Below are 23,349 nucleotides of genomic sequence, written 5' to 3'. Positions count from 1 at the left end.
ATTCACCCCTCCAGTAGAGGGCGCACACTTGCGGGTGGCTTTTTAGCCAGTTTCTTCCTGGATGCTTTACCCCTCTGGTTGGTTTGTGGGCAGTCTGCTTTGTATGAGCCATGGTGCAGAGAGCTCCTTACTTACCCTTCTTCTCCTTTGGCTGAAGTTGAATAAGCTAGAGGTAGCACTGGCATCGGAGAGTGACCTTGAGTTGATTTATTATGGTATTAGGTAGGGGTCTCACCTTATTCTTTTGCATGTGGATATTCAGTTTGCGAGCACCATTTGTTGAAGAGACTATTCTTTCCCCATTGCATGTATTTAGCACCCTTGTTGAAAATCAATTGGCCATAGATGTGTGGGTCTATTTTTGGACTTGTAACTGTTCTATTGATCTATTTGTCTATCTTGATGCCAGTGTTACCAGACCCAATACGCTCAATAACCAATTCCTGAGACACCAAGGTTTCAAAGACAGAATTTATTACTAGCCACATAGTAGGAGATCAGATGACCTATAAGTTCAAAATTTGTCTTTCTGAACTGGAGTAATTCTGATGTCACAGACACTTCAGTAATAAACATTAGGGGCTGGCTTTAGCGATTACAAGACTCTAACATTGAACAACTGGAGAAATGGATACAAATGAAGATTAGTTACAAGGTTTTTACAACCACCAGGCAAAGATAAAGGTTATCAAAGATCAGAGCAACTAGATCATAGTGGATAAAATAGGTACAAATGAAAGTTAGGCACAAGGTTTTTACAATCACAGGGCACAAGATAAAGTCTATACAATCATTATCAGAAATCGAGGCAGCTGGATTTCTGTTCAGAGATTTCAGGTATTTCCCTCAGTCTATTTTAATACACTTAGTAAAAGGAAATATCTATATTGATTTAATAATTATAATCATTTGTTAATTCCTAACTTCATGGTTGTACAAGTACCACACTATTTTGATTACTGTAGCTTTGTAGTATAATATGAAATTGGAAAGTTTGAGTCCTCCAACTTTGTTCCAGTTTTACAAAATTGTTCTGTCTATCCAGGGTCTGTGCAGTTCCATATAAATTTGAGGATTGGTTTTTCCATTTCTTAAAAAAAAAAAAAAGTCTGCTAAAATTTTGATAGGATTGCACTGAATTTATATAATGCTTTTGGTAATATTGACACCTTAACAATATTAACTCTTGCCATTCATAAATGGGAATTCATGGAATGCCATTTATTTAGGTGTCTTCTAATTTCTTTCAGTAGTGTTTTGCACTTTTGTTGTCTGTCTTGTGTATCCTTCGTATAATTTATTCCAAATAGGCTTTTTAAAGATAGTATTATAAATGGAACTTTTTTCTTAAGGTCCACTTCAGATTGTTCACCTTTCTCAGCCTTTGCAGACTGATCCGTGTGAGTGATTTCCTTCAGGGGTTATCCATACAGTGAGTTTAGAGAATAGCTCCAGGTCAAAGCAAAGGGAACTCACTGATCCTTTCTGTACATGCCTCTTGTCTTAGGTATGCATGTGTGACCTTAAGAATTCCTCTGTTTACACAGATAAGAATGTCCTGTGCTCCCTAGGAAACAGTTTCCTCAAGGTCCCGAGCACTGCACTCTGTGTCCTACAGCCAACAATCCCTTGCTCCCATCAACACGACTTGACTAGTCACCCACAGAATTCTGTAGGAGAACTTGGTGAGCCACTTTTTACATACAGGGCAAATACTGGAGAGTGAATCTCTCAGGCCACCACCAGACAAGATATTCTGGGCCATGAAATATCCTTGCAGCAACAGGACAGTGCTTGCCTGACCAGACAACTGGGCACCATCACTTGGCCAAGTTGACACCAGAACCTAACCATCACAGATATCTAGACTGTTTACAGTTTTGGCTATTAATGAAAAACCTGCTGTGACCATTTATGTACAGCTGTTGTGTGAACATAAGTTATCAGTTCTCTGAAATGAACGCCCAAGTGTTACTGCTGAGTTATATGTATTTGCATGGTTATTTATTTAAGAAACTGGCAACTCTCTTCCAGAGTGGGTGTACCAACAGTGTATGAATGATCCAGTTTCTCCACATCCTCGCCAAAAATTTGTGTTGTATCTATTTTTTATTTTAGTCATTCTAATGGGTATCTAGTGATATCTCGTGTTTTAAATCTGCATTTCTCTGATAGCTAATGATGTTGAACACCTTTTCAAGTGCTTATTTGCCATCTGTATATCCTTTCCAGTGGAGTATCTCTGTATGTTTTTTGCTATTTTGTAATTGAAATTTTTTTTAACTGTTGAGTTTTGAGAGTACTTACTATATTCTAGGTGGTAGCCCTTTGTCAGATATTTGATTTACAAACATATTCTTCCAGTCTGTAGCTTGTCTTTTCATCCTATTCACATTAACTTTTACAGAGTGAAAGCTTTCAAGTTTGATGAGGAACTTATAATGAAAAGGCTTTATTCTTTCTTTTTATGGGTCATGCATTGCTAAAAACTCTTTGCATAGCCCTAGATGTAAAAAATTTTCTCCTGTATTTTTTTCTAGAAATTTTATAGTTTCATGTTTTATATTTAGGTCCATGATCCATTGTGTACCAGGTTTAAGGTTTAGGTCAAGATTGTTTAGTTGTTTTTGCCTATGGATATCCAATTGCTTCAGCACCACTTGTTAAAAAGGCTATCCTTCCCCCACTGAATTGATTTTGCACCTTTGCCAAAAAATCTTGAGCATATTTAGGTGGGTCTATTTTTGGGTTCTCTATTCCATTCCATTGATCTATGTATCTATTCCTCTGCCAATAAGAGGCTGTCTTGATTACTGTAGCTATAATGTTGGACAATATATATCAGGTAAGCCTTAATATTGGGTAGAGAAATTCCTTCCACTTGGTTCTTCTTTGTCAAAATTGTTCTAGCTATTCCAGAACCTGTTTTTCCATTTATTTTATTGTTTTATTATCCGTATACATTTTAGAATAAGCTTATGTCTACAAGAACCTTATTGGGATTTTGACAGAAATTATAACAAACCTATAGCAATTGGAATTATTACTATGCTGCATCTTCCAATCTATGAGCATGGTATATCTCTCCATATGTTTAGGTCTTTATTTCTTTCATCAGCTTTTTTTGTAATTTCCAGTATATAGATACTGTACAGGTTGTGTTAAGTGTAAGCCTAACTATTTCATTTTCTGGGAGTGAATAAATGTAATTGTGTTTTTAATTTTGGTTTCTGCATTCTGCATAGTATTTGTTGGTATATAGATATGTGACAGCTTTTTGTGTGCTGATCTTGTATTTTGCAATCTTGATGAACTCATTTAGTTCTAAGAGTTTTTCTGCGGGACTTTCTATATGGATGATCATGTCATTTGCAAATAGGTATGGTTTTATTTATTCCTTTCCAATCTCTATGCTGATTTATTTTTCTTACCTTATTGCAGTAAAAAGAGCTTCCAGTACTATGCTGAAAAAGAGTGGTAAGAGAAGACATCTGCCTTGATCCTGATCTTGGGAGTGAAAGCATTTAGTGTTTAACTATTAAGTATGATGGTAGTTGTAGGGTTTTGTAGATGCTCTTTCAAATTGAGAGAATCTCTTCAATTTCTGACTTGCTGAATGTTTCTTTGTTTTTGCAATACTGACATTCCTTTGTTCTTCCTCATGCAAAAACATTTTTTAGTTTGTACATTTAATCACCATCATCGTACACTCTAGGCATTCCTAAATTATACCATCTCAGTCTTTATTGTCTATCTTTCCTTCTGGTTTTATACATGCCCCCAGCCTTCTCCCTCTATCATTCTCACATACAGTTTCATTCAGTGTACATTATTGTGCTACGACTAGGTAGTATTGTGCTATCCATTTCTGAATTTTCACAATCAGTCCTGTTGCACAATCTATATTCCTTCAGCACCAATTACCTAATCTCTACCCTTTTTCTATCTCCTGATAACCTGTGTTCTTAACTGAAATTCTCCAAGTTCACTCATTAATGTTAGTTCATTATCAGTGAGACCATATGGTATTTGTCCTTTTGTTTCTGGCTAATTTCACTCAGCATAATGTCTTCAAGATCCATCCATGTTGTTACATGCTTCATGACTTTATTCTGTCTTACAGCTTTGTAATATTCCATCATAGGTATTTACCACAGCTTGTTTAGCCACTCATGCATTGATGGACATTTGGGCTGTTTCCATCTCTTTTGCTTTTTTTTTTCTTTTTTTTTAATGCCTGGGCAGCCACCAGGAAACGAACCCAGGTCTCCGGCATGGCAGGCAAGAACTCTGCCTGCTGAGTCATGCCCTTGCTGAATGTTTTTAATCATGAATTATCAGCTTTTGTCTAATACTTTTACTGATTCAATTATGATTTTTCTTCTTTAGCTGGTTAATATGACTTTTGAATAATGAACCAGTATTGTATAACTGGAATAAATCCTAGTTGCTTATGGGGTATAATTTTTTACATTGTTGGATTCAGTTTAATATTTTATTGAAAATTTTTGTGTCTAAGTTCATGAGAGATTCTGGTTGTAGTTTTCTTTCTTTGAACTGCCCTTATGTGGTCTTGGTATCAGGGCAATATTAGTCTTATAAAATGAATTTAGAGGTGTTTCCATCTTTTAATCTTTGCCAGTCTTTTAAGAGGTTTATCAATTTAATTTTTGTTTGATTTTATTTATTGTTTTCCTATTTTCAATTTCATTTCATCTTACCTTAAATTTTTCCTTCCTTTGGCTTACTTAGGATTTATTTTACCCTTAGTTTTCTAGTTTCATGATGGAGAAATTTAGATTATTGATTTGACACCTATTTAAGCATTTATAATGGTATAAATTTCCCTCTCAGCACTGCTTTAGCTGAATCCCACGTTTTAGTTTGCTAAAGCTGCCAGAATGCAACCCACTAGAGATGGATCAGCTTTTAATAAGGGATTTATTTAAAAGCTTATGGTTCTTCAGAGGAAAGGCAGCTAGTTTTCTTCTGAGGTTCTGTTACATGGGAAGGCACACGGTGAAGTCTACTGGCCTTCTCTCCTGGCTTCTGAGGTTCAATGGCTTTCCCCAGGGCGATTCCTTTCTGCATCTCCAAGTATCTGGGCTGAGCTGCAAATGCTGAGATGAGGTATGCTGAGCTGCTGAGCTCTCTTTTGACCTCTTTCTTTTAAGCCTCCAGCTAATTAAATTAAACCTCACTCACTGTGGAAGCTACTCCACCCGCAAATGTAATCAGCCATAGATGAATTTCGCATACTGATGATTTAAGTCCACAGAAACAGAACAATGGGGCTGCATTACCTGGCTAAGTTGACACCTGAACTTAACTACCACAGCACATATTTTGATATATTGTATTTTCATTTTCATTCAAACCTATGTATTTTTAAAATTTTGTTTAAAACTTCCTCTTTGACTCATAGATTACCTAGAAGCATGTTGTTCAATTTCCGTGTGCATATAGACTACCATGTGGCCTTCCTGTTAGTAATTTGTAGTTTGATTCCATTATAGTCAGAGAACATAATCAATTATTTTAAATTTTAAATTTGTGTTAAACTTGGTATAGTTCCTCGGTGAATATTCTATGGGTACTTAAAAAAATGTTTATTCTTCTGTTGTTGAATGAAGCATTCTCCATACGTCAATTAGACTCTGTTGATTGTGTTGTTCAGATCTTCTATGCCCTTGCTGGTTTTTTGTCTAGTAATTCTATCAGCTGCTGAGAGGAGCTGCTGAAGTCACTAACTATACTTGTAGATGTTTACCTTTCTTCTTTTTGCTCTACCAGTTTTTCTGTTTGTTTTTCACATGGGCAGGCACAGGGAATCGAAACCCAGGTCTCTGGCATGGCAGGCAAGAACTCCGCCTGCTGAGCCACTGTGGCCCCCCTCTACCAGTTTTTACTTCATGTATTTTGAGGCTTTGAGTTTGGTACATACACATTTAAGACATTATGTTAATGAATCAAACCTTTCAACTTTATGTGACATTCCTCTTTGTCTTTCATAATTTTCTTTGCTCTGAAGGCTACTTTACTGGGTATTGTTTTAGTTTGCCAGGGCTGTTATGACAAATACCACGAACTGGTTGGCTTAAACCACAGGAATTTATTAGTTCACAGTTTGGGAGGCTAGAAGGCCAAAATTAAAAAAAATAAACCTTGTCAGCAAGGTCATGTTTCCTCCAAAGTTTGTAGCATTCTGGTGATGGTTTTCCAGCAATCCTCTGTCACATGGTAATGGCTCTTTGTGTTTCTCTTCTGGTTTCTACTAACTGCATCTGAATTGTTTCTGCTTATAAGGATTTCAGCCTAACTTAATTTAAGGGCCACTCTGACTCAATTAGGCCTCATCCAAATAGAATCTTTAAGAGTTCTATTTAAAAATGAGTTCATATCTATGGAACCAGGGGTTAGTACATAAATGTGTCTTTTGGGGTAACCTGAATCAATCTACCAGAGATATCAATATGGCCACTTCTGCTTTTATAAAATTAATTTTGCATAGTATATTTTTTCACCCTTTTATTTTCAACCTACCTATGTAATTAAATTAGTAGTGAACTTCTTATAAACGTTTATTTGGGCTGTGTGTATGTTTTTTTTCTTAATGCTTCCAGCTAATCTCTGTTTTTTATTATTTAAACCACTTATATTTAAGATAAATGATAGTGATATATAATGACATCATATTGATATATTAGTGCTTTTCTAGTATATTATGTTATATTGGTGCTTCTTTCTTGTATTCCTGTAGTTTACTACACAATTTTTAAGGATTCCATCCGGATTCCTTAATAGTTTTTTTAAATTTATCTCTGTGCAGTATTTGTGGTGATTGTTCTGGGTATTATAATATTTATATATGTGATTTACCACAGTCTATTAGTATTAAAATGTCAGTACCCCAAGTGAAGTATAGAAAACTTATACTTCTCCACTTTTAAATATTATTGCCTTGAGCATCAGATAGTACTATAATTTTCATTTTAATCATCAAATGTGATCTGTAAAACTCATGAAGAGAAGAATAGTTTATTCTATGTACTTTTATTTCTGCTCTTTCCATCGTTCTTTCTTCCTTCCCAAAGGTCCAAGATTTTTTCCTTCAGCATTTCTTTTTGCTTGAAGAACTTCTTTTCACCAGTCTTTAAGAATAGATCTGCTAGTGACCAATTTATTTTAGTTTTCCTTTGCCTGAGAATGTCTTTATTTTCCCTTCATTTTTGAAGTATAGTTTTGTCAGATACAGAATATGCAGCTGACAGTTCTTTTCTTTCAGCACGTGAAAAATACTGTGCCACTTCCTTCTAGCCTCTGTGATTTCAGATGAGGAACCTGTTGTCACCCAAAGAGTTGTTCCAATATAGGTAATGCATTGTCTCTCTCTGGTTACTTTCAAAATATTTTGTCTTTAGTTTCCAGAACTTTAATTATGATATGTCTTGGCATGGATTTCTTTGGGTTTATCCTATTGAAGTTTAGCCCAATTCAATCTATAAGCTGAATTAGAGATACCATAAATTTGAGAAGTTTACCAAATCTGGGAAGTTTTTTCAGCCATTACTCCTACAAATACTCTTTCAGCCCCTGGTGCTCCCTGAGGGGCAGAAGAGTTTTTCCCAGGCTGCTGGGTATCTTCTCTAGGGATGATGGACACTGAATTTTACCCTGCTAGGTTCTGGATAGTTTTGTAGTCCAAGCAATGTTTTTGAGCTTTGTTCTGGGATGCAGTTACTTGGAAACAGTTTGATTGTTTCTGGTCTTTCTTTTAAGATTCGTTAGGTAGGACCAGAACAGTGGTTGCTCAACAGCTAATTATTCTCTGCTACTGAAACTAGACTCTTCTGGGGACTCCATCTAATGCCCAAGAATTATGAAGCTCTTGCTGTCTGATTTGTGGGAAAAGGCACTAATTCCCAGCACTGTGTGACTTCCCTCTAATCTGCACATGTGCTCTAATCAGTATTTTGCTGTATCTTGAGGGACACTCTCTGCAGACTCCAGTTTTCTTTGTCCAGCTTTCTACTCTCTGACTGCAAACCTTCATTGCCTTGATCTCTCTCATCTCTCAGCTCAGGGAGTTCACAGGATTTTGTCTGGGTTCCTCCTCCCTGTGTTGCTGCCTAGAAACTTTCTCAAGGCAGTAGCTGGAAAAATTGCAGAGCTCATCTCATTTGTTTCTGATTCCTCACGGTTATTGTCCTTAACTGCTTGGGTTTCGGTGTCTTCAATCCATTGATTCATATATTTTTTACTTTATTTTTGGTTGTTTCAGGTTAGAGAGTAAATTTGGTTCCTGTTATTCCATCATGGCCAGAATCAATTACTTTTAGAGAGATTCAAATAATAATAAGAAAAGTTTTTCCTATTCTTTTCACCTAGTTGAATTTCTAGTGCTTGCTTCCTTTTTGTGAATCCATGGTGTCGTTTTCTTTCTGTTTGGAGGTCCTTTAACTTTTTTTTTTTTTTTTTAGTACAGGTCTGCTAGTGATGAATTCTTTCAGCTTTTATATGCATAAAAAAGCCTTTTGTCTTTGGTTTTGAAGGATGTTTTAATTTCCCTTTTCAGAAAATATGCATGACAACGTACAAAAAACAAAAGCAAAATCAGATACCATATTGGGCATGGGCTCAACAGGCTTAGCAATGTATGCTTGTATTCAAATATGGCATATTCAAATTAGGATAATTCAAGAAGGGCTTAATAAAGGGACTTTACAAAAAATAAATAAATAAAGGAACTATATACAAAGTTGTGGGCAGGGTGGAAGAACAATGCAATATCCAGAGGCTAGTGACAGTGGAACTGTTACCACCCTAGACTTGAAGGGTTGCTCAGAGAGAGGTCCTTGAGAGAAGTTATGACTTCAGGGTGAAAAATGCAGCCAGTCCAAGGCAATTCTTTGAGAAAGGAGCTGGGAGAATCAATTCTACAACCTCACTCTTTTCCCTTCTCACTGATCTTCTGTGAAGACTTCTCTTTGGCCAAACCAAAACGAAAGTTGCAGGCAAAATTTGATGAATGGATGAAGTGCATATAGGTTGCACAGGCACATAAACAGATGGACCAGGACAGACAGTGGATTTGGAGCGGTATCTGAAGGTATCTGGCACAGCCAGGGTACGGTCCAAGTGCTTTCGCTATAACAGCTCACTCATCCTACCCAACAATACAATGAGTTATCATCATCATTCCCAGATTCAAAAAACAATGCAAGAAGAAAAATCCAACCACAAAACTGTGATACCTTCAGAGAGTTTAGGGGAGATTTTGCCTTCATTAAATTAGAACATGTATGCTCTAAGAATAGGAACAATAAAAGAGAAAGGTAAATCTTTTAGCAATAAGAACTATGATAGCCAAATTCTTCGCAAATTAATGGAACAGTTAGAAGATAAAGGTGAAGAAATCTTCATGAGAGATTATATAAGGAAAGAAAAAGTAGGGATGAAGGGATAAGAGTATCTGAAAATCAATCCAGGAAGTCCAACTTCAAGCCCAGGAGGTTCAAAATCTTTTTCAGGAGTTCCTGAAAGAGAAAACAGAAAATTGTGGGAAAGAAAATATCAAAGCAAAAATGCTAGAAAAAATACCAGATTCTCTGGATTGAGAAACACCTCTCCACCCCCATCCCCCACCCCAGTATGCAGCACATGATTGCAAAAGACCCACCCATACCAAGACATGGCAATTTCATATATAACAAGTGCTAATTTAAAAGTGATTATTGAATAACAGCAATGAAAACTATTACTATGCAATAGTTTTCAACCTGTTTCACATACAGTATCTCACTTTTTAAATGGCCTGAAGGGTTCATAATGTCCCCATTTTAGACATGGAAACAGATATATTGAATACAACTCCTGCAGGATATTTTTCACAACTTCCACACGAGATAGCACAGCTTGTTAATATCTACATGTGTTTCTCTATGAACATGTATGTGTAAGTAGACAAGCTATGTAGAATGTAAAATGCATGTTCAGTTTCCTGAACCACATGACCAACAAAGAGAGAGAGCATGGATGTCCAAGGCCCTGCTCTTCCCTCTAGGTCAAGTGATGGACTGCTCTGTCTCAGTATATTCATGTGGCTGGCTGAAATACCAGCCAGCCCAGCGAAAAGAGATATGATGCAATTGGAGAGTGGAAATTTGGCTTGCCATTCTGATGAGCAGTAAATATTTTGCAAACTTGTTTGCATAAATACCCTGGAGGTACAATGAATACAGTCACCTTTTCTTATTGTGTGCTCCTGTGGGTAAGGTTTTAAATCTTCGTGATCGCCAGATTCCTGTTGGAATCTCTTCAAACTTCCTTTCGATACTCCAGTTCTAGAATTCTGTCAATAAACAAGATAGCAGGACCTAATGAATTAAGCACATTAAATGGGAGGGTTTATTCAGTGGCTATTTCTACAATGCCAACGGGAGTCAGGTAGGAGAAAACTGGCCTGAGTGAAATTGTGTGATAACTTTATTTTCCAAAGAAATTGCCTTCATTAAATAAGAACAGGGATGTTCTAATCATAAGAGTACTTAGGCCTTTTGAAAATTAGTAGAAAGTGGACAATGATAGAATGTAAACGGAAACTTGAACAGCAACAATGGGGTCAATTGAAGTTTCCTATCGCCACAGTCTTTGTTGAAACAAGGCTGGAGTTATCAAGAGCTTTGTATTCTTAGGTGCTGGAGACTGATAGGAATGGAAACTAAAGCTATAGTTGATGGCGAACACAAACCAGAAGCTGAAACCGCATTCCAATTTTGCCCAAAACTGGCTGGCTCTTTTCATTGCTTATGTCTTTGCATATCACCTGCAAGGATTACTTTTAGTTGCATGTAAAATAACATCTTGAAAACAGACTGAAGAAAACCATTTAGCCCTCAATCACTTGTACTAAACCACAAAATGTCAGTACAAACATGCTCTAATATACTAGCGAAGATACATCCTCTAGTATCAACAGTCAATACCGTACAATCACCAGAATGAAAAGTGGAGGCATTGTCCAAAGTAGTACTGAAGAAGGATGAGGAGAAAAAAAAGGGAGGAGGAGGAAGAAGAAGAAGAGGAGGGGAACTAGAAGGGAATTGGCATTTGGGGAAAAAAATTGGATTTATATTTATTTATGTAAATATCTTAACTAATCTGAAAATTCACAGTAGGTCAAAGAAAGTGGCAAAGTCTTATTTTAACAGCAGCCTTGTAGGACCAAGGTGTTATTGAGAACTGGCTACCCATAGCTTAAAAGTGTTTAGCCTTTTTAGCAAAAACTTCTTTGTGGAGGACTAAAACTAACCATTTTAATGAAAGAAAAAGTAGAAATTCCAGTAATAATTTCAAAATGAAACTTGTCTCCTATAATTTAGCCTCTCCTTCATCAACAGTCACCTATATCAAGTAGTGAGATTCAACACTTCTATCTTATCACTTGACTTTAGACTCAGGATGGATTTAATAGTTGTTAATCATCAAATGAACAAAGAATGCTACAAAAAATAGATCTTAGAAATACAAGTTCTGCGAGTGCTTTGCTCAACCAAATCAAAGCATTTATTTTAATCCACATCTTTTTTGAAAGTCTGTATTTGAGGACAAGAAAAATGTTCAGAGAGAGACTCTCAGGATAACAGTTGAAATTTGACATTTGGAGGGCAAACACTTACACCTAGAAGACGATATTTTAATGTAATTTATTTGAAATGCTTCCAGAAAAGTTTAAGGCCATTATACAAAAACATCTATTTCATCAAAACATTCATTTACTTTCTTCCTGTAGGCCAATGCTTTGATAGACCTCTTTTCCCAACACATCAACCAAAGTGGCCAATGACTCCTGCAAAGAATGATTCATTCTTTTTGCCACCATCAAATAACAGGTCTCAGCTTTCCCCTGCTTTTATCTGCAGCGGGTTCACTCACTTGTTAAATCAATAACAACTTGAGAAACAGAGCAGTTTTAAATAAAATTGTAATAGAAAATAATTCACCATGTTCAAAATCTATAAATACAGGAATACGTTTTACAGGGTAAAACTGATCACAATATTTTTTTGTTTTTCAAAAATAATAAAGTAATATAACTTGGTTTTATATTGATAATCTTGTCACACAGCTTCTCTGAATGCACATGGTATATGTACATACTAAAATGACAACATTGTATTGACTGCTCTCTTTTCTGTAAACTTGAAAGACACAGAAGATTAAAAAAAACTCTTTTGGCAATAATTTAGAATCATTACTACTAGTGCTGGTGTGGGTGTAATTTTGCACAGGTCATTCTTAATATTTACACTTGTGGGGAGCTTTTCCATGTGTTTAGTTAACTTGTTTAAAGGTGTGCAACCCACCCTGCACTGTAAATCAAGGCTGGACAAAGAGTTTTTCAGTTTGACTAATTGATCCTAATTAATCATAGAGTTAATTAAATTGGCCTTGGAAAATGTAATTAGGATTCTGATCACAGCATGGAGCCAGACATGGCAAACCAATAACCCAATAGCAGAACAGGAAAATCCAAAGCTCTGGCCTTTTCCATAAGGACACTGGACCTTGCTTTTCTCTTTTAATGTTTCTCACATAGGATTATGATGAAGCACTTCTCATTCCAAATTCTTCCTCTCTGTAAACAGAGTCACTGACATAGATATGTTTTCTTTTCCTCATCTCTTCATTCACGCTATAAAATATGAGCAGGCATAGGCAGATGAAACAAAATGAAGATAGGTTCCCAGCAGGTTTTATTCGGGTCCTTTGAGTGCTATTCTGATGTCTTAGGCTTGCTAAATCAGCCACCAACTCCACAGTGACATCCTGGTGCAATGTACATTTCAGTTAAAGATTCAGAGCTGGCAGCTGCTTTTGTGCTGATCCTTTTAAGGTCAGACTGTATTTCATGTCCTAATAGATTGCTGTGTCAAACCTGCATTGGATAAAATTGCAAGGTCAATACAGTGCTTCTTCCTTTGCAAAATTAAGTCTCCAGAATCCCTGGGGATGGTTGTCCAGTCAGGTTTTCTGGTTGGATGCCATCGAATTAAACTCACTCCTGCTTCTCCCTCAAACGCCATCACAATTCAAGAGTGAACTTTCCTTGTACCCTGTTTTCAAGGTCCTCTAAATTCCATGCCTTCAGCTACCATGTCAAGAGCTAGAAAGCACTAGAAAAGCACAGAAGGACTTTTAAAACAACCTATATAAAACAGTAGTTTAGAGATTCTTTTCCTTTTTTTTTTTTAACAAATCCAGCAGGACAATTGAGAGCAACTTGTTCACGTATCTCTTCATCTCTCCAGACCCTTGTGAAATACAATACAGGGTAATAGTTGCTCCAGATTCCAGCTTCACAGACAGACTGGCAGTTACAGTACTAGGGACAAAGTTACAGATACAAGACACTGGGTCAACACAGTCACAAAGTTATTAAAAAGTGCTTCTCCAAACTGTTCCATGTGTGGAATGCAAATACTGTACAGGTAAGACACAGGGTGACTTCCAGGAAGTACACACGCTTCTGTCAGACATCGCTTTCTACGTGTCTGCTGTTCCCACAGGAAGAGTCTGTCTGTTCCATGCGTTCACAGTCGAGGCTGACCTCACTGGTGTCCATACTACAGTCTGACTCACTGTCTGATTGGTCCATTTGCTCAAGTTTTGTTTCACCTCGTGGCTCTCTGCTCTCCCCAGTGGCAGGGTTTAGGAACGATCTCTCGGAGTCAATCACCCCAGCCTGCCCAGCAGCACACAGAACTGTTTCTTTGGCTTGACGAATACAGTTGAGCCATTGCTGTTTGTTGAAGGTATCATTGGCTTGTAGCGAGTGGGTCTGACTTTGGGATCCATTTTTGAAACTTACTCTGAAGAAGTTTTTAACTAGAAATGAAAAATACATGGGGAAAAAAAAGTTAACGGATACATATTTCTCCAGGTTGAAGATAATAATATAGTGACACTAACCCCCAGGAACCAGGGCGAGCATCACTAATTGATTACAAAATGTTTTCCCAATGGACCCAGGACATGGCTCAGCTCCATTACCATTTGGGTAATATTACAGATGAGCCCTCAACCTAATCAACCATTCTTTATGTCTCTTTAGGGACAAGTCTCTGTTATGCAACTTGTGTCCACATAGGGACTAACTGGTATTATGTGAACTTTTTTCCCAATAGAAGGAGACAAGGAAAGGGAACCGATGCTCAAGGAGCACCAACTATGTTCAGACATGTCCTGTATGGTATCTCACTTAATCCTTATAATAACCCTATAAGGTAATTAGGTATGTATCCCACTTTGCAGATGGGAAACTAAGGCTCATGGGGGTTGAAATAGGTTACACAATCAGGACATGGTAAGACAGCATTAGAATCCAGTCTGACTCCAAGGCCTTGGCTGTTCTCTTTGAACCTTAATTCTGCTCTCTGAGCCACCACAAGCAAAGACATTCAACGGATCAAAACAGGCTGTCATCCATACTTCTCTCGTTGTTGCTGAATGCCCCGCGCAGGGAGCCACCCAGCCTCACTTCTCCGTCCTGCAAGTCTTCCAGTAAGAGATCCTTCATGGGGATGGGCTGCCGGTATAACTGGTAGCAGAGCTGCTCATTGTGGGTGACAGCTCGAGTGATCACAAGCACTTCTTGGAACAGGAAAACATGCAGTTTCTAGAAGAAAAGAACCCATAGGCTTTCCTAAGAAATAATGCAATAAGTGGGTGATTTGTGAACCTCCAGACTTCAGGTACTAGGTTTATGGATTATGACTTTCTAGGCTCAAAACTACCTCCAGGAGAACAGAAGCTGAGCAGGTCAGAAGCATTTCCAGATGCATCCATTGCCTTTACTCTAGGAGAGCTTCCCTAGAAGCTCACTGGAGAAAACCTTTCTGCCTCCAGGCACCTGCAGCCAGGGCTGCCAACTAGTCACACTGCACTTCCAAACCTTACAGACACACACAGTCTCCAGCTCCCATAAGAAGAAAACGAGAAAGAGGAATAGGACGGAGGAAGTAACCAAGGAAAAGTTACCATTCCTTGGCTTTGGCAGCCAAATTATTCTGATATAATTCTAAGAAGTCAAAAGGAGACTGGCATACCAAGCCCAATGTTAATTTTTGATTCTCAAACCCATAAAAACATTTGTTCCTTTCACCACAGAGCTGATTATCAGCTTCATCCAGAAGCTCCAACTCTGAACACTGCCTGTTCCAGAGGGAACCAAAGCAGGTTGCTAGAGTCACAAAGAAAGATGATCAAAATTTTTCTTCTCTGTTAAGTATATCAGAACCTCAGTTCTCTCAAGAGGTTATGCTTAAAAGGCTGATGACTGATGTGTGTGTTGTGGACAAAGAGAAAATCTCAAAAATGAAGGCTAATCTCAAACCACATCATAAAATCACGTTTGCTGGGTAGAGCAGGGGTAACTTGGCTCCATCCAATTCTAAATGATTTAGAAACGCTTTGGAATTGAAGTGCAGAGATTCACAACCTTGCAGCTGGGTTCTGGTTTCCAAGTAGAAACCTGGCACTCACGTCGCTTTTCAAATCAGGGGTCACTGTGGTGGTTTGAAACTGTATGTACCCCAGACAGGCATGTTCGTAAAGTTAATCTATTCCTGCAGGTGAGGACCCACTGATTTTTTTTAATGAGGCTACTTCAGTCAAGGTGTGACCCATTTCATTCAGGATGGGTCTTAGTCCTATTACTGGACACCTTTATAAACAGAAGTCAAAGTGAGAAAGTCATAGAAGCAAGAAGAGGAAATCAAGGAACTCAGAAGAGAGGGAAGAGACCAGTACACACCACCATGTGCCTTGCCATATGTTAGAGGAGCCAAAGATTGCTGGGAGCTGGTTTTCAGGAAGAAGGCATTGCCTTGACGATGCCTTGATTTGGACATTTTCATGGGGGGGGAATAGAAAGAGTATGTTAAGACTACTCTTCTTGGAGATAGAGAAGGAAAGGAGTTGGGTATTGCTTTATATACTAAAAATAATCAGAGATTTTTATACAGAGATTTTATACAAAAGACTTTAATCAGTCTTCTAGCCAAGGCAGGCAGTTTGAACTCAGATCGTCTGGACAATCAAATAGCCCTCATTTATAAATGTTCACTGAAGATTCCTCTTATTAGTCTCAGCTACTGTTTGTCTTCAAATTGCTCCTCTTTTTTTTCTGACTCAGGACTTTATTCATCAATTATTTCCAAGGTAAACTGAGGATGGGGGGGATGTGTGGGATAAACTAAGTAAAACATATCTCCCACCCCAACTACTATCTATGTTCTCAAAAATCTTGAGATCTCAAAAATCTCCCATGGATACAGAAGGCATAGTCAGAGGAGCCTTAATTCATGGCAAATGAATTAAGCTATGGGGAGGCCCAGGAAGAGCCTCCAAAGGAGAGTAACCACTCACCACGCCCCGGTTGTTCTTCAGTTCACCATGACAACACAGCACTCGGGAGCTGTCGATCAGGGAGTCTTTCTGGCCTCCTTCCAAGTAAAGGAGCCGCTCTTTATAATAGCGGCATTCGGATTCTCCAGTCTTGGTGTTGATTTCTGCTACAATTCCTTGAATGATGTTTATCTATGGAAACAAAAAGGAAAGTATAGGGAAAGTCAATACACCATCCACACCAAGTCTCAGGGGCTCAGCCCAGATGACTGCCCAGAAGCACAAGGATCTAGGCTCTGAGGCTGTTATTAAAATTGCTTCTTTGGGAAAGAGGGGAAAAAAATAAATAAATGCTTTTAATATGCTCTACCTATCCATCCATATGCATATATATATATATACACACATATATTTGTTTATTCATATATATACACACACACACGCGTATATTTGTTTTATATTTATGTCACTAATGTTGTATAATTTTATCTGAGAGGAAGAGATACAAAGCACAGCCTTCGATGCTGAGGACTCAAATACTGAGTTCCATGTTGTACATTTCTTAGAACACATTCACACTGTTGAAAATATAGGAATAAAAAAACTGGGAAAACAAAACAAAAACAAAAACAAACAAACAAACAAAAAACTGGGAAAACAAAGTGGAAAGCAGAAGTCCAGAAAAGGGATCATATTTGGGGATATGAAGGCTAGTTACAGGGTCCCTTTACTTGTACTCAATCTAACCTACAAACAACACTGGCAACTAAGTGGTTTGGATATCTTTTTAGTGACAAAATATAAATGTTTTACAAAGGACAGGAAAATGGTAGGGAAAAAAGACATTAGGAATAACGATGGGGACTGTTTGTGTAGATACACTTGTGCTCATGTCCTTAGCACATGCGAGTGTGTAAATAAAGGGCAGGAGGAGTCTAACCAATAGTGGATGCAATGCAGTAACGTGAAGCAAGCAAAGCAACATTAACAAAGAGAGGGCACTGCACTGAGGCTCAGTCAGTGGGTATTTATTCAGATATGTTGTTATTTGACCACGGAGGTAATATGACTAAAAGTGAGAAATACTAGAAAACAAAGGAATGAGAAATCAACTGAAGGCAAAGTAACGAATGCCTCAGCAGGGTCTTCTGTGCTCTAGTAGTTAAAAGACTAACAGCTCCATCTTCCTTGCAGTGATTTCCACTGAAAAGAACTTAGCAGGTGAGAAGCCCCAGAGTTCAATCACATTTTCCAGCAAATAAAACAGCAAAAAGTTCTCAGGGAATTCACAGAATTTCAGTAAGAAAAACAAACCCCTCTCCGGGAAAAGCAAGGTTCTAAAACCGACTTTCATCAGTCAGAAGCTACCAGATCTCATAATGTATTAAAAAGGTAATGAATTCTCCCTCAGACTAAGTGATCATTTTTCATATTTTAGAGAAATGATAATTTCTGCCCAGAACAATTGTCTGAAAACTTTTAGCCACTTTCAGTGTCACAAAAGCGTCTTTTGGCCTTTGATGTCAACTTAATATCAAAGAGAAGTCCTGTAAAATTATTCTGAGCTTTCGTTTCATAAAACAATAAATAGCAGGAAACTTTGGTAACTTTCTCTTTGTACTTCTTTTTGCCCCTCTTGGTTTTCAAAGATGACTGATTATTTATTGTACTTTTCAAAAAAAGTGCACAAAATATGCTAACGGCATGACATCCTTCCAATTAATTCAACTAGTGCTTGATGAGCACTTGCTTGGTGTTAGACTAGGGAGTGGCATTCAAAGAAATGAGACAAAGTCCCTGTCCTTAAATAGCTTAGAATATAGGATGTACGTGAACCACTGGTTTATGTTTACCTTACTCTTTAACCTTGCGACATTTTTAATATGCATTGGAATCCATGCTTTTTCCTTACTTTTATTAAAAACCTTAGATTGATTGCTGTGATATCTTATCAGTTAGGTATTATAACTACACCTGGGTAGCTTGAATTAACCAACACTTTAGTTAATTTTCTGAATTTCCTACAAATATCTAAGAAAACAGGAAGAAGAATCACTATAGGCATAAAAATGTGCTCATTTCTTAATTTAATTAGGAACGAACAGCTGGCATGCTGCATGAAGAGTAATAAAAATCAAATGCCATAGTGTCTCCTTAGGCAGAAAGGACTACTTCCAAATGCTACTTCTTTCTGGTGTTTTAAAAAGTAGAGAGACAAAACAATGAAAACAATTGGTACTATCATTCTAGAATCTATAGGTACATTTATAATAGGAACTCTGGGTCTGCTTTTATTTATTAAAATAATATTTTGTATTTATAACTACTGAACCCCATAAGGATCTAACTCTCTGCACTAGTTCTTAAGAGGGATTTATTTTGCAGGATTGCAGAGAGGAATAAACTTACATACAGCAGACTGCTAATAGCAATCATTGGTAGTTGTGCATTTAAATTAAATTTATTGTTGCATCTCTTACCAGGGTTCAAACTAAAGAGAAGAGAGCGGTAAAGGGATATGATGAGAGGTATGTGGTAACAGTACAGGGATTAAGCTCACACATGGTAGAATCATCATCCTCAAATGGATCTGAAAGCCTTGTCTGGTTCCCTGAGTGGCAATATCATCTACTTGTTTCCTGACATAAACCAAAAATTGCAGCCTTTGCTGCTGCTGCATCAAAAGCAGAGCTGTTCTTCCTACTGATTTTTTTCAAGGAGTTGGGGAACAGGGGTGGGTAGGGAGAAGAGATGGTCTACAGGATCATTTTCTGGCCAAAACAATCCTCAGAATTTAAAACGTTAACCAGTTCTCTGGAACATATGAATATCCGAACTCTTAAGAATTTTAGTTCTCATTGGGGGACATTTCTAGTAACCCTCCAAAACACTATCAAGAAATTCTAATTTAAATGTGGTAGTTTATGTATCGCATTAAATGCATGATGTTCCTTTAGATCTAATCACATGATTGAGTGCAATCAATGCCCTTGGTGTCAAGGCAATTTGCTTAGCACTCTATTTTTCCCTTTTCATAGATAGAAAACGTCATTCAGGAAACAAAAATGTCAGGCTACATTAGCACTATGGGCTTTATGTTTACCAAATATTCACAGTGCACCCTCTAGTACAGGACTAAATATTTCTGCTCACCTGGGATAATGCTATAGGGTGTTTAGAAGACCTGCTTTGCAGACATTTTTAAATGCAGGTATATGGTGCTTCACGTACAGATCTACCTGAATAATTAGGTATAGGTTCAACTTTTGAAAATAGCTTCACATTTTATGCACTAGGGAAACTGGTTACTAGTACATCTTTTCATATTGTGAAGAAGCATATTCTTATCTATCTGTTTTTAAATTCGAACCTCAGCTCCCTGGGTGTTTTTTAAACACAGCAGTATTCTTTCATGTTGCACATTTAAAAAGAAGAAACCCTTACAGTAAAACTCAGAACAGAATTGTGTGCTTCAAAAAAGTAATTATTTAGACTAGTTCAAGCTCCCTGTTGTATTTCTCCTTGCAGACCACACACTTGCAGCGATGAAATATGGAAAGGGGGGCTGTATCACACTCTTCTCAGTAATAAAAACAGACAAGATGAAGTGAGAGTGGGCCTCATCCGTGGTGCCTGAGTTCCCCATCTGTGCTGGGTTGGGGGCCTGTTATGAGTGTCTCAGACCTGCCAGACACATCTAACACCTCATGATTCAGGAGGGAATCTTTCCTCATTCTTCTCTATTCCTCCTTAAAAGCATCAGGCCCAGCCCTATACCCAGGAAGGACTCGCCACAAAGCCTGAGGACCAGACAGCTCTCCTCGATTCCATAAGTGGCCAGGGCTCAATAAATTGGCCATGCTTTCAGCTCCATGGAGTAGGATCACAGAAAAGAAGAAAAAGGAGTGGGTTTGGAGTCTACACTGATAGGATTCAAACATTAACTTCATCACTCATTGGCTCTGGACTTGGGCAAGTTATTTAACCCCTCCAAGCCTCATCTGAAAAGACCGTCCTATCTCATAGGTTGCTGCAAGGATTAAATGAGATATATAACCTATGTAAGTAAATTACCTAAAGCTGATTTACTAGGTGCTCAATAAACGTCAGCAGCTACTACCTTTACTCTTGTTATTGTTGATGTTGTTATTGTTACTATTCATTATTATTAAACCATGTCTAGGAGGAGACAGGCAATTTGTTCAGCAAGTTTAGCCTCCTGATTTCAAATCACCTATGACCTCCTCCTATTATTGTCCCAGATCCAATCAGGAAGTGAGCCCTGATGATTCCCCTTTGAGTTGGGCTCTTAGCCTCCAGCCCCACTGCTACCTCTTTGATCAGAAGTCCTTGACTTCACCCTGGGCCTCTGCAGCATCCTGCCAATTGGCTTCCCTGTCATGAGCCTCTTCCTCCTCTGCCCCCTCCCCCCCTCCCCAACCCCCACCCCCCCCCCCGCCGTTATAGGGATGAGAGGAGGAACTTGGTTGCACAGCTTATAAGGGATGAAGCTGGGACATGAACCCTAAACATGACCTCCCCTTACTCAGAAAACAAAAACATACAAAAACAAACCTTCAATTAATTATAGAACAAAGGAAACATTTCTCAGATTGATATGTAAAACAAGATCTGAACTCACACTCTGTGCCTTATCTCCTGCTGCTTCCTTGGAGTATCCTCAACCCCAGGCTGCCTGATTCATGATATTCCCATAAGCACAACCTGTCCTATCATCTCTTCATACCTTTGCTCAGGGCATCTGCTCTTCCTGCCATGCCATTTCCTTCACCTTGCCTTGCAGACAGCCCCCGTTGGAAGTGAGCTCACTGGGTGGAATGCTCATAGTTTATAGTATTCTTGTGACATCGACCCAATTTTTCCATTGCTGCTGGGGAAAAATCCATGTTTCCCCAATCATTCTGCTCCATACTCATAAACATTTGCTGAATGAGGAGAGCAGGAGATGTGACTAGGCAGCTCACTGCAATCAGGGGCTGAGGAGAGCTAGATCTTAAGTGAGTGTCGAGTTCACAAATGAGCTTTAAGCCTAAAAGTCAATGGCAGCTTCCACTTTCTAATTAAACAAAGGTCTTAAATTTAAAATCTCTCCTTAGAGATCTTAACCTTCACTATCAGCAATTGTAACAACTGGATTACAGAATCATCTATATAGAATCAAGAAATTTTTGTGACTTTATAGTGCATTTCACATAAACACTGCAGTTCACAGGTCAGGAAACCAGAGCAGAGAGAGAAGTGATTTGCAAGATCAAAATATGGTCAATTGAAGAGTCAAGCCTGGAACCCATGACCCCTGAGTGCCTGGCACTCAACAATCCTACTTACTCATTTACTCGATATACCAATCACTGTGTGGGAAATAACAAGGGAAGAGGGAAAGAAACAAACTCACAGCTTCTTCTAGGTGCTGCTGATCTGGGTTATCATTTGGTGTGTGCCTCAAGATTTCTCGAAGAAGCAGAGGGTATTTCACCAGACGGCTTCTTGGAATATCAAGGAAATTCCAGAGATCTAGTTTGCGGCTAAAGGGGGATTCTAAACATCGCTGTAGGAAATCCTGGACTCGGTGATCTTGTTTTTTGTGGTCCAGTAGGGCTTTGGCGGCAACTTGGTTGCTGCAGTAGCTGTCGTAGGAACTGAGGCAAGGCAACTAAGATGCAAAAAGCAAAAGAAGGTTCGAGTGTTAAAACTGTTGAGCTCTGAGGCTGCAAACTAGCATCACTCTTTAGGACTGAACAATCACCCAGCTGGTTTCCAGGTCTGGCTAACAAGCCTTTATTTGTACGCCTGGAGGAAATCAGTGAGATTCTTCAAAATGACAGGAAATGGACAACTTGCTTAGGTTCCGGCTTACTTGCACAAATTGATTTTCTTAGTTACACATTTACTTGCTTGATCCCCAAGATCCATATTATAGTCTGTTTGCATTTTCTGCCAATTTAAACTAAAAAGGAAAGAAGCATAGTTATTGATATGCTTACAGTTAAAAATTTTTCTGTCCAAAAGTATCCAGGAAGGGAAGACCCTCCTATTTTTACAGGATTTCTATTAAAATTATCCCTAAAAAAGTCATTAGAAGACTTAGTGGGATAAATAGAAAGCAAGGGGTCTAGGTAATACCAGTACTCAGGGTATACCCAGAAGAGTTGAGGGCAGTGACATGAACAGACATTTGCACACCAATGCTCATAGCGGCACTATTCACAGTTGCCAAGAGATGGAAACATAAAGTTGTCTATCAATAGACAAGTGGCTAAACAAATGTGGTATATGTATATAATGGAATATTATGCAGCATTGAGACAAAATGATGTCCCGAAACATATGACAATGTGGATAAACCTTGAGGGCATAATGCTGAGTGAAATAAGTTAGACACAAAAGGACTGGTACTGCATGATTCCATTATTATGACTCTGATAAACCCACCAGTGTTCTGGAGCAGTTCGAAGGAAAAATCTGAGTTGAGGACATGGTAGCCCATGACAAACTCTGAGTACTGTTCTGTAGCTGTTTGTTGAAATGTGTTTTGAAAATTACTGCTTTTTTTCTTTATCTTCTTTGTAAAGATATGTTATATTTTACAATTTAAAAATGGTTAAAAAAATTATGGGCAGTAACAGTAATATAAGTTAAAATAAATTCCTGAAATAAAAAATTTGAAAATATTTAGTGACATAGCTCACTACTATAGCAAAGTTGATATTTGTAACAACTTCTTATTTGATATTTTGAGACTGCAGTTTTAATAGGTAATCAAATGGTATTTAAGATATTTTTAATATTTAGAATTCAAGTAACTCTGATATCTGTATTTACAGATCTTTTTTTCCCTTCCTTGCTTAATTTTAAATTGGTTTATGAAACATATTGTACAAACAGGCTTTACAATGATTACTTATATATATATTTTTAATA

General features: G+C 38.0%; 1 protein-coding gene and 1 long non-coding RNA gene across 13 annotated transcripts in view; one reads left to right on the top strand and one right to left on the bottom strand.

Moving 5' to 3' along the window:
- Positions 1–1,563: 1,563 nt before the first annotated feature.
- LOC143657033 (uncharacterized) lies at positions 1,564–18,935 on the top strand. Its single transcript, XR_013162722.1, has 3 exons — positions 1,564–1,685; positions 3,442–3,477; positions 18,891–18,935. It is a non-coding gene; the product is annotated as an uncharacterized LOC143657033 (long non-coding RNA).
- Positions 11,687–23,349, bottom strand: part of ARHGEF3 (Rho guanine nucleotide exchange factor 3) — a 390,935-nt gene continuing 379,272 nt past the window's right edge. For all 12 annotated transcript variants that reach the window (XM_077128939.1, XM_077128938.1, XM_077128936.1 and 9 more), the window contains 4 exons: positions 21,824–22,081; positions 16,429–16,599; positions 14,491–14,677; positions 11,687–13,887 (listed from right to left, as the gene is read on the bottom strand). In XM_077128939.1, coding sequence (XP_076985054.1) covers positions 13,532–13,887; positions 14,491–14,677; positions 16,429–16,599; positions 21,824–22,081 — 972 coding nt within the window. In that variant the 3' untranslated portion in view covers positions 11,687–13,531. The remainder of the gene's footprint in view (positions 13,888–14,490; positions 14,678–16,428; positions 16,600–21,823; positions 22,082–23,349) is intronic.

The sequence above is a fragment of the Tamandua tetradactyla genome, chromosome 15 (assembly GCF_023851605.1).
Source record: "Tamandua tetradactyla isolate mTamTet1 chromosome 15, mTamTet1.pri, whole genome shotgun sequence".
NCBI classification, from domain to species: domain Eukaryota; kingdom Metazoa; phylum Chordata; class Mammalia; order Pilosa; family Myrmecophagidae; genus Tamandua; species Tamandua tetradactyla.
This window is presented reverse-complemented; position numbering and strand designations above follow the sequence as displayed.